The sequence below is a fragment of the Crocodylus porosus genome, unplaced genomic scaffold, assembly GCF_001723895.1.
Source record: "Crocodylus porosus isolate Cpor-Errol unplaced genomic scaffold, CroPor_comp1, whole genome shotgun sequence".
Taxonomy (NCBI): Eukaryota; Metazoa; Chordata; order Crocodylia; family Crocodylidae; genus Crocodylus; species Crocodylus porosus.
The window spans coordinates 63,136,555-63,148,691 of record NW_017728931.1 but is presented as its reverse complement, the minus strand read 5'-3'; the positions used below and the strand labels follow the sequence as shown (position 1 = coordinate 63,148,691).

Sequence of the window (12,137 nt, the reverse complement as noted above, 5' to 3'; positions counted from 1 at the left end):
AAAAAAAACCTATATAAAGATAGTTTTAATTTACAATATGTTAAAGCTCAAAGATCATCATGGAATAGGGATTACAACTTCTAATTATATATTATTTGAGACAATATATTCATGTAACCTTTTTAGAAAAATTTTATAGGCCATGGACTATATTAGGGGCCCAATCTTATGGGGTTCCCAGTGGCTCCTCTATAGATTAGTAAAGATGAAAGAAAACCACTCTACCCAATGGGACTCAGTGCTCAGTACAGAAGATTCCATTAAGCAACTCTGTGATGCTTGGTTTCAGGTCTCAATCTGTGGATTTGTCTCCAGAGACAACATCCTTATTAACAGCAGTATATGAAGATGAGAGATAACAGACCTGATTACCTACCCATAAGTCCTATCATCTCTCTGCAAGTTTGTGTATACAGTCAAGCCCTTATACCTCTCATTTGTGTATAGAGTCAAGCCCTTACAGCTCTCTCTAAAAGTGCAAAATTTCAAGTGAAATGAATAGAGGATTGTTGGTGGTGGAGTCATTCTGGACAAGGAGTCGTCGTCTAGCTATAAATGCAAGGAGGGAGGGGCAGTAGAAACAGAAGAGAAACATTTTGAGCAGAATATGCTACATGTCTTGAGGGACACATTTCTGATGATGGCCTTGCAAAAATGTAGAACTTTTGTTCCACTAGTGAGGGAAGGGTATGGCAGAAGGGAAAACCTATCATGGCAGCAGGCTTGCCAGGCTGTAAAAGAGACCCTGTTTATCAATATTTTAATGAAGTTTCTCTACCTGTAGGTAAGACAGGAACACGTGAAACATGCAGACAGTGCAACAAAGAAATGCGAGACCTGGTTGCCCAAATGCAACACCATCATGAGAAGTGCTCCTTCTCAAGAAGCTGCATTGAAGATGACAATGGAACATGTCTGAACAAGCAGGATCTCCAGGTTAGTAAACTTTATTTCATACTTCTTTCTTAAGGATTGTCTGTCTTCCCTGTCAACATCCTTTGGGTGAACTTCTAAACTACTTGAATTCTCACAAAAATGTTTGAGAAAAAATATAGTTATTACTTTATGGAACTAACATTTTTAATGCAGTTGTGATATAAAATAGTGGCTGAAATACGCATATCTTCCATTTACAGCTTCAATTCTAAAGTAGTCTTGAGTGCGGTTAGTAATACTAAATAAGCAGTACTTTAGTGACTGCATTGACTTTTTTTGTTCAGGAGGATGCATCCTCAACCTGCAGGATTTTGACTATCTATCTTCAACATCATCACCACTGCCTATAGTTTAAGAGTTATCTGTTAATGATACCAGTGTTTCAGCAAAATGTATATCACATAGTATATCACCTGTAGCAAAAAGGAAGAAAAACCTCCATCACCCCAGAAGCAACCATAAGTAACCAGTTTGTAATAAGAACCAGCAGATTACAGCAAGAGGTCATTGATCAAAAAAATTGCTCGTTTGTTTATGCAACAAACTCTTTCCATATGGCTGAGAACACATGCTTCACTGACATAGTTCAGTGATTATGACCAGGATACAGTCCACCCAAAAGAGTAGATATGGAAGGCAAATTGCTTGATAAAGTGTATGAGAAAGAAATTGAACAGTGTACAAGAAGTCTAGAGGGGAAAATTGTTAACCTGAGTCTTGATGGGTGTAGCAATGTCCACAATGATCCAGGAATATGTGCTTGTGTGATCCAGTAATATGTGCTTCTGCAGCTCTGCAGAAAAGGTCCTGGAGGTTACAGTGGACAATAAGCTGAATATCAGTCAGCAGTGTGTCATAGTTGCCAAGAAGGCTAATGGCATACTGGGCTGCATTGGTAGGCAGTTGCCAGTAGGTCAAGGGAAGTGTTATTCCCCTCTATTTAGAACTGGTCAGGTCACATTTCGAGACTGTGTCCAGTTTTGGGCCCCCCCTACAAAAGGATGTAGACTAATTAGAGAGAGTCCAGCAGTGGGTGACAAAAACGGTGAGGAAGCTGGGGGACATGACTTATGAGGAAAGACTGAGGGAACTGGGCTTATTTAGTCTAGAAAAGAGGAAACAGAGGAGATTTAATATCAGTCTTCAAGTACCTGAAGGGAAGTTTGAAAGAGGATGGAGCTATGCTATGCTCAGTGGTGGCAGATGACAGAACAAGGAGCAATGGTCTCAAGTTGCAGCAAGGGAAGTTTAAGTTAGATATCAGGAAGAATTTTCAACAGAAGGGTAGTAAAACACTGGAACAGAGGTAGTGGAAGACTCCATGAGGTAGTGGAAGTCTCCAAGCATGAGGGGTTTCCAAACCCAGCTAGACAAAGCTTTGGCTGGGATGATCTAGTTGGGGACAACCTTGCTTTGAGCAAGGGGTTGGACTAGATAACCTCCTGAAGTCCCTTCCAACTCTAACTTTCTATGATTCTATAACAGAAGAATTGATACACTAGGCAATGCACACACAGCAGAACACTTACAAAAAGAAGCAGTAAAAGCTGTAACAAACTGTGAAAAAAATGCAAATGTCTAGCGCACAGCTTTGTCACAGACAATGTTTACACCCCAAGGAATTATGTAATTATACTCCTGCATAATTTTGCGCATAAAAACACATGACTGTGTATAATCGCATAATATCACAATTCCTCAGGGTGCAGCTGGTGAGTGTGAAGGAGAACTCCTGCCTGCAGAAGAGGGTGCTGGGCATGGGAGTGAATGTGGGGTTTGTGGGCCCCCTAGCCACATGCCCCCCACCCCATGGTGCACAGACCCGCCACCACCAGCAGCAAGTGGCAGGTCCTTGGGGTGCTCCTGTCCAGGACAGGTAAAGCCCCTGGTGGCGCATGGCTGCAGCTGAGCACCCAGGCCTCCACATGGTTCCCACCTGCAGTGCTGTGAGCCCCACATGCTGGCAGGGAGCCAGCCTGGTATGGCCTGAAGGCACGCACCAACAAGCCAAACTGGGCTGGCTTTGTGCCGCCACATGCAGCTCCCAGTATTTGCTGTAGCCGCACATCACCGGGGGCTCTGCCTGCTGTAACCATGTGCACTCCAAGAATCTACCGGCAGTGGGGACTGTACGCGGTGCAGTGTGGGAGGCATGTGGCAGCAGGGGCTGTACACGGCAGTGCATGGCAGCAGAAGCTGTGCAGGGGAGCGTGTGGTGGAGGAGACTGTGCACAGGGGGATCATCACACCACCCACAAACCCCACACACTCCCAATACCTACATCCACCCATAAACCTCACATACATACCCACACCCCTTCACAACCTCCTCCACAAAACCCCCAAACCCCTGCACATCTTCACAAACCCTTAGACACACACGCACCCAACACCCACTCTCCAACCACACTCCACACCACCCAGACACAAGTATCTGCATATATTTCTAAAGAAGGTTCAAATAGTGTTCTATTTAGTTTAATTTGTAAAAAATAAAAATAAAATAAAATAAAAAAAAACCCACACACAAGTCATTTTGCATAATTTTGAATTTTTCTGTGCATAATTCCCTGGCGTGTAAATGTTGCAAATGTATCAAAGATGAGAAGAAATCTAGAAGAAAGTGAAAAAGCCCCAAGCAAATAACATATGACTTCCATGTGCATTTGATGCAGAAGAAAAGGAGCTGGCCATGTTAAGGGCATCCAGCAATCATCCATCCATAATAGTAACTATAATAAATTTCAGAGCTCAGGTTGAACAATTCAAAGAATACATGTTTGCTGATGAGGTTTTAAAGGAAGTCACACAAGTGAACTGATGGAAGTCGCTTAAGCACGTGGATCCAGAGCTTTGAAAATGCTAGTAGCTTCTTCTGGAGGTGAAGAACGGATATTGTCTTCCTTTGGACTAATTCATTCTAAATTGAGAAGTTGCTGGGGAACTGCAAAAGCAGGAAAGCTCGTCTGTCTTTTCAGGTTTATGAATAAACAGGAAGAGGAAGGTGAAGACTGAGTTTGCTGCAAAACCCAGTATTTTAAGTTTCTCATGCTGACCAGGCTGAAATAATCTATTTAATTTTCGTTAAAAACACATTTCACATTTATAACTAAAACAGTTAAAAATTCAGAAATACATATGCTTGTTTTATTAAAAAAATTATCTGTTTGTTGCTGGGAAAAAAATATCCAAAATACATAAGGTTGTTGTCTCAGTTAAATAAAGCAATTTAAACGTCTGTTGTTTTTGGTGACCGTTGTTGTTGTCCTCCTAATACAGCCTGGCAAAAATATCCCCCAAATAGCCATGAATTGTCTAGTGAATTGGAGATAGTTCACCTTCCAATGACTTCACAAGTATCTGCTTCAATTAGCTTTGGTAAATAAAATAACCAAATCATAATTCAGTTTTCTGATGTAGCTGCAAAATTAAACTGAAAAAAATATTAAAATAAATCAGTGCTTTAAAATGTATAGTGTGTATGTTCTAAAAATGAAACCTACTTTTATCTCTGAGTTGTTAATAATATGCATTAAGGTTATATCAAAACAACAAGAATGCACTTTTTGAAGAAAACAATGATTCAATCAAGGCTTCCTCTGCCCAGTGATTTGAATTGTAATTTAAATCAAACCCACCCTGCTATAGAATCCAATAAACTTTACTATTAAGTAACATCTCAATATTCAAATTAGAACTTTTTTGTAGCTACATCCTATTACAACTTTCTCTCCTCCACTGAGCAGTTAGAAGTAATCTTGCTTGTTCCTTTTTATTTACTGCTTTCAAAAACTTTAGACAGCTGAGTGATAGTTGTTCACTTGCATCTGTGAAGAAAACCCAATGAACCAGAATTCATTTTCATTTGCCAGTACACCATTTGATCAAGGAAGACAATGAGACAAAATAATGAAAGAGGAAAACACTAAAGAGTGCAACACGGCCATTAGCTTGTGCTATGCTAGGGAAGAGGAAACTGGCAGACGGGCCTCAAGATCCCTTGTTATTTATTCATGGGTGAGGGTAAGATGAACTTGGGAATCCTTAGGCAAGATACAAAAGAATACAACTACTTTAAGTCAATAAGAATGCAAATATACTCCCAAAAAAGGGAAATTACAAAAGACCCATTTGCAGTGGCTTTTATAGATTAAATCAATTAGCTGGATGAGCACTCTTTCATACAAGAAGAAATACTAAATTATCCTAAAAATTATGCTAAGCAGACAGCAGTAATATTTTAAAAAATAAAAAGCTGTCGGTAGGAATTCATCCCAATAAGTCTCTATGGCTAGGGACAGACATTATGCATAAATCAGTTTAAGTTATCAGACACTGGTTTAAACCTGTAACAGAACAGAAGTTCAGTGCACAAAAACCAGTTTGAAAATGGCTGAAACTGGTTTGAGATAAACCTGGTTGAATGTAGTATCAGACTTAACTGATTTGGGTCAAACTGATTTATGCAATGTCTGTCCCAGACTCCTTCCTGGTTTAAGTTAAACTAGAGTCCCCCAACATCCCAGATTCTTTGCAGCCCTGAGCTGGACTGGGCTAGGCTGTGCTCTCTGCTCCAAAGAACAGGCTGGCCCTGCCCCTCTCCTCTCTAGCCAGAGCTCAGAGAGAGACTGCAGGCACAGCAGGGTCTGCCTGGCTTCCCTCGCTGCTCAAGCAGGGACCTCCCCCTCCCTCCCTCCCACAGTATGGACTCCAACCACAGACGCGGGGCGTGTGGTATGCTAGCTAATGATGAAAGGTATCTGTGTGCGATTACAACTATACAAATACATATGGAAAAGTATAGGACACCGTTGCCCAACTGGTGGCCCCCACAGGGTTACACAGCATGAGGCTCATGGGCTTCTGGTATGGCCACTGCAGGAGGAGAGAGAAAAAGGGGGAGAGCCAGGCTTGTCCCCATGACATGCATAGCTGAGGCGGAGATGGTTGAGGTGTGGGGGCACTGCCTACACTGTGTGTGCAGAATGGAGGTGGAAGGGGCACGCACTAAAGTTGCCCTGCCTGGTAGGAGAGTTTAGGGAGTGCTGCCTACATCGCGAGTGACCCTCACTCTGCAGCCTGCACCTTACACAGCCCCTAGGGCTACAACCCATGTGGCATGTGGGTCCCAGCTGCCTGGATGTTGGACAGCCCTGGTAGGATAAAACAATAAACAAAATGAAAAGGGAACTCACTTGACTGAGCTCACTTTGGAGCTGTAGGCTATGTTGTTCTTTTTCTTCCCTCTGTTGCTGCAGCTGTTTAAACTCTGCTTTGAGATGCTGGTACTTAGTCTCTATTTCTGACAGTTCTTCCTTAAGTTTTTGGCTTGCTTCTCCCTTCTCACCCAGTTCTGTCTGTAACCTCTGCAATGACGCTTCAGATGCAGACAATCTTGCTTGAAGCTGCTGGCAGTCCAGATCCTTTTGATGTAGGCTTGCCTGCATGTTCTTTTTACTCACAGATACTTCACTATGCCTTTCTTCTAATTCAGTGTAATCCAGTTCTTTCTTCAGAAGCTTTTCTGTCAGACTCTAAAAGTAGTTAAATTTGAATTGAATTACAAGTCTGCTTATATCAGATCAACTGTTATCACTCAGATATCCGCCCCTTATGAACGTTAATCCAGACTAGTAAGCAATTCACTCACGATATAAATGCCTCTAAAACTGAGCGAAGGAGGAATGAAACAGAAATTAAAATATGAAATTTGAATTTCTTTCCAGAGTCTATGCAGTAAACCATTTCAATGTTAAATCATGTTATTCAAGGTCTACATACATATCATAGAGTTATAGTCTGGGTTGAAGATAACCTTTTCCTGAGCTTTCCTCTTCACATTAAGGTACCAGATTCAATGCTATTTCAGCATCTTGGAAGATGTTTAATTGACACATTGAAAAACTGCTTTGAGGTATAAAACGATCACCTACATATTCAAAGTACTTGAGCCTTACATACAGTTCACTGCATATTTACAGTTGTGGTTCAAATTCTTTTAAATGTTTTGTGTAAGCCAGCAAGGCTCCACATTTTCAAACAAGTTTCCTCATTTTGTTCTGTCACTACATTTCAAGCAAAACGGTCATTCTCCTGTTCCTGTTATCCAGATTAGGAACCTCTCAAAGAGAGACTGCCAAAATAACTATAACTTGTGGTACTAATAATGGTAATTAGAATGAGAAACTCACATCATGACTCAAAACATTGGCTCTGTATTACAAGATGAGAGTTGGTATTGTAGCGGGTCAGTGCAAGGCCTAAGCGTGGCTTCGTTGACTTGAGTGGTTACAGTTCTGGCATTGTATTGTAACTACAGGAATCCCTCCTCCACATCCTTAAAGGTGTGCATCCCTCAAATCAACGAAGCCAGACTTCTATTCTCACTGAGACAACAGGGTCTTGCAACTAATCTGAATGGAAGAAGCGAAACAAGAAATCATCCGCAAACTGGATTGTGTTAAGTCTAGCTTAAACAGGATCTATGGATTTGTATCCCATTAGCTTTTGTGATATCTTTCTTCCTATGGGTTCTCTGCTTGCCTACCTCTCCCAAAACTTCTCCCTCCCTCCCCCTTCCCACCTTTTGCATTCAAATCACTCTCTCCATTCTATATACTGCTCTGTGCCGACCTTTTCACAGCATTTGATAAACTCCAGCTTGCAAATCTAGCCTGCCTTCTACCTGTCCCTACAGGTCAAGGCTGATCATTCTCCTGAAGAAAGTTCACTCTCTTTCAGAAACTAATGTAGTACCAAGGATTACTTGTCTTGTCCTTAAGTATCTAATGGTACTTTCTTGGTATCTCAGATGTCTTCATAGATGTTCAGGTCAAATTTCAATTTGGGGAACTCATGCTATCTACCTAAAATTCCTATACAGATGGAATTTAATAAATCATTTTTCTTCACTTAACTTCCTAATGTAGCACTACTGCATGCACTAGATGCATCTATGTTCTACCTGCAATTTAAATGGACAGTGTGTTCTTCAGAAGCCTTTTTTTTTTTTTTTTTAAACACACACACACACACACACACTTCTGAGTTAACGAACTGGCAAAAATGCCAGAACTCTCAAGTAAACCTAGCAGTTAAAAATATCAGTTTTGTCATTCTTGAAATGCATCAGTTCAAGAGAAGATAGAGCAAGGGATGTAATCCTAGCTATGCTGGGTATTTTTAAAGCATACTTCCTTCACAGTATTTAGGGACCAATTGTAATTTGATTTTGTTCTGGATTAGTTTAAGAGAAAACAACAGCATGCAAGAATAACAAGGTATGAGTTTAATCAAGCAAAGTTTAATGGCTTTATTAAGAAAGCTAATTTGCAACACAACTTAAGGCATTATGAACTGAAGATGTGTCAAATACACTGCAATAGTTCATATTAAAAAATCATAAATTATAATGGAAACATGGACAATGCTAACACTACATTCTACAGTTTACACCAAAGCCAAAAATGAGTGTTCCAGGCTAAAGCTGATATATCAATTATAAAATTGCAGTAACATTTTCCACAGTATTTCTAAGAAAAAAAAACTGAAGAAAGTTTCTGTTCATAACATTATAAATTCCCATATAACACGCAATAGTAAACCCAGCACACACAACATATTTGGAAGGTTAGAGATGGCATCCTGACCCCAGTAAAATCAACAGCAAAACTCCTACTTGGGTCATAATTTCAACCATGCAAATCACAACATTTTAATTTTAAAATACTTTAAAAATGCCCTCTGACCAACACTATTATCAAAAATGTTTAAGCAGAAAAAGTACCACCAGAAAAATTAAATCACCTTTATTTTCATATTTTTATATAATTATATTAACATTTCAGCAGCTTCATACCTGGATTAAAAACTATTTTGCCAGCAACTAGTGGAGAGTTGCTTCAAGGATGCAATGAAACCCTGAAAACTCGGATACACCTTAAAGGTGAATGACACAAAAAGGAAACAAGTGGTAATGTAATCTTGAAACAATAGCGGGACAAGCCCACAAAGTTGTAGGCACTTCCTTACCAAAGTGTTTCCTAAACCATTGAGAGCTAAGGGAAAGTATGCCTGTTGTTAAAGAAGAATACTGCAATTTGTAGTGTTGAACGAACAGCAAAAGTGAGCAGCTATTCAGAACTGCATGTGTAAATCTACACAACATGCGACTTCCTTTTCTTCCTTCCAAGGTTCACTGAGTAGTGAAATAGTTAAGGATAACTGCTAGAATCTGAAATATTATTCCTGGTGTCCAAGTCACCCAGTGAAATGAAAGGAGCCTTTCATCCCTTACAGTCCTTTCAGGAACTCTACAAACATGTGCACAAATTGCTACACCAGTTGCACTTAAGTAGGGCTTTCAAGATTTTCTTCACAACCACAACAGCTGGAGACAATTTTCAACATTAGCTCAGACTCTGGAGAACAACTAAAAGGCTTCTCCACACCTGCTGGGTAGTTTTTAATGCTTCCAGTCCTGTCCTGCCCTTTGCAAAATGCTGCCTTACTAAATTAGACTTCGTTTACAGTAGCGAAAATAATTGCTGCTTCATGAAATCAGGGAGTCAAAATATAACATTTCAGGAACCTCTCCATAACCTTTTAACAAATTGTGCCCTCCCTGTGGTACACTTCACAATAATTTAAATGAGTGTATTCGCACCTGTATAAACAGGCTGTCATGAGAGAAACTGCTCTGTGCAACAGCTTATCACATCATTATTGACAACAGTGAACCAGCCAGTGAGCATGTACCAGTCCCAAGAGACCTCTTCCGAAACTGAACTGAAGCAAAGTTTTGGCCAGAACATTTCCCTATATCCTTGGATTGAGATACTTCAAAGCTGACTTAGAGCTACCTTTCCTCCATTACCTCTTCAAGTAAGCACCAGCTTGGTACAAGTGAGGACTCACTCCATAAAGTGGAGTGGAGAAGAAATCAGAAATTGAGAGGGGTTTTTTTCATTTCGTATTCATCAACCTTAAGTGGTAGGGAATAACACAAATTGTGACAAGTACTCTAGATCAGTCTGTACACAATTTGTATGATTGATTTAACATTTCTAAATTTTGGGAAGAGGTACAATTGGGAACTCTCACTGTCTCTTATAGGTCTCCAATTCTGAGCCAGTAAGTAATCATTCTATTAAAAGGAAAGTATAATTTGAATTTTAAATTGCATCTTATTATATTTCTTGGCAAATGCTACTTGTACATTAAATTACATTAAATTGGTAGTGTGATCTCAGTCTCTTCCCTTCCTCCGTGAAGTTATTTTATTTCGTAGGTTCCTATAAGGCCTGTGCAAAGCGGCAAGTATTCAATTTGGCTTTAGATTCAGCCAATTCAGAGGGACAGTGATTTGATTCAGCCAATTTGGATTCAGAGATTCGGCCGCCGAATCTCCTCTGAATCAAACAGGCAGCAGCAGCAGCGTTGGCAGTAAGCAGAACCCCACCCCCTCGCCCGCTCCCCCACCCAGCCCCAGTGTCCCAGCACTTAAAAAAAAAAAATAAAAAACTCCACACTCACCAGCTGCAGCAGCAGCTATCAGGGCCCCTGGGAGCTCATGCCAGAGCCCCCCCTCACAGCGCAGCACAGGGCAGTGGGGATCGCCCCCCTCTCCCACACCTGGCAGCTGTCACATTGCGCAGGTGCAGTGTGGCTTGGCAGGGCGCCACACACTGTCCCGGAGCTGGGGCAGCTCCAGCCATCACCCAGAGCCTGACCGCGTAGGGAGCCCCACAGAGCCTTGCCAAGCCATGCTGCACCCATGTGATGTGACAGCTGCCGCACAGGTGCCAGGTAGGGGGTGGGCACGGCCGATCCCCACTGCCCTGTGATGAATGGGGAGGCTCTGTCATGAGCTCCCAGGGCCCCAGTCACTGCTGCTGCAGCCGGTGAGAATGGGGCATAATTTGACCTGAACAGCTTTTATGTTAGTTTGTTCCAGTTCTGTTTTGGCACATAAAACAAACAACACATGATAAGAGATTTTGGCCACATGTTTTGAGGTGAATTGGGGTGGGGGAAAAAAATAAGGGGCAAAAATACCTAACATTAAAAATGTGAATTCATGAAGGAAAAAAAAAAAGTGTATTAAATATAAAAAAAGTATAGGCACATTTCAAGTAATTTGTAATTAGGACTGTGACCAAAAAAAATTGGTTCACCTCTGAAAAGTTATTTCCCTCACATAGGATGCAGCTTATGAAAAATCTGTGTGTCCTTTTTAAAAACAGAAATGTTTAATGACATATTGAAATGTTCCTTACACTGCACAAACTAAAAATTCATGATTATAGTGATACATTTATAATTCGTGCTTATCTCAAGACATAAGACCATGAATAAAATAAAGTAAGACAGCATACCCAGTGTTTGTGTGTGCATGCAAGGTTTAATCAGCAGGGAGCTTAAGATGGGCACATTACTCACAAGTGAAGATGCCACAAGCAATTTACATAACTCTGATACAACCCTGAGAAAAAAAAATTGCCAAATCAAGTTTTTGCATATGCCACTTCCAGGTTACAGAGAAACTGTTTTTTAAAAAAGTTTTATTCAGACTTTTACATTTTAAACTCCCACCTGAAAATCTAATGACTTAGTTGTTCTGAGTACAACTATACAGAGAAACGTCAGAGGAAGCCACCAAATGTGCAGAAAATTATCTCAAATATTTTTTTTTCTTTTGATAAATTTAATTGGACATCTCTACACCTTCCAAAGAATGAAATTCTGATATCAATTGACAAGCCATTTTTCTAGGTTATAATATTCCTATTTTTGGTCTGCAGAGTCATGAAATTTGAATATATTATATCCTGAAACCACTGCTTCTAATTAGGGACAGGAAATTCCACATTTGAAGGAAAGAAATTAATCTGGCAGGTTGACTAACGACAGCATCTCTATTTAGGTCTATTCAGAGATACAGAAAGTTGCAAATAAACCCAGATGAGATTAAAATAAAGCCATAATATGGCTTTATTACAAGCTGTGACCACTTAGATTGAGTTAACTAGAGATCTAAACATAAGGTCCACACCCGGACAAACTAAGTTAGATCAGGTGGCCATTTTTCATAGTTTCATAGTTTGTAGGGTCGGAAGGGACCTGAGCAGATCATCAAGTCCGACCCCCTGCCTTGGCAGGAAAAAGCACCACTTCTCTTGGAAGTTGCTAGCCACCCTGAC

General features: G+C 40.6%; 1 protein-coding gene across 1 annotated transcript in view; it reads right to left on the bottom strand.

Annotated features, from left to right (window-relative positions):
* EEA1 (early endosome antigen 1) overlaps positions 1-12,137 on the bottom strand; it is a 93,558-nt gene that overhangs the window by 43,446 nt on the left and 37,975 nt on the right. Inside the window, exon 11 of the mRNA XM_019543926.1 lies at positions 6,132-6,470. Within this exon, the coding sequence (XP_019399471.1) occupies positions 6,132-6,470 (339 nt within the window). The remainder of the gene's footprint in view (positions 1-6,131; positions 6,471-12,137) is intronic.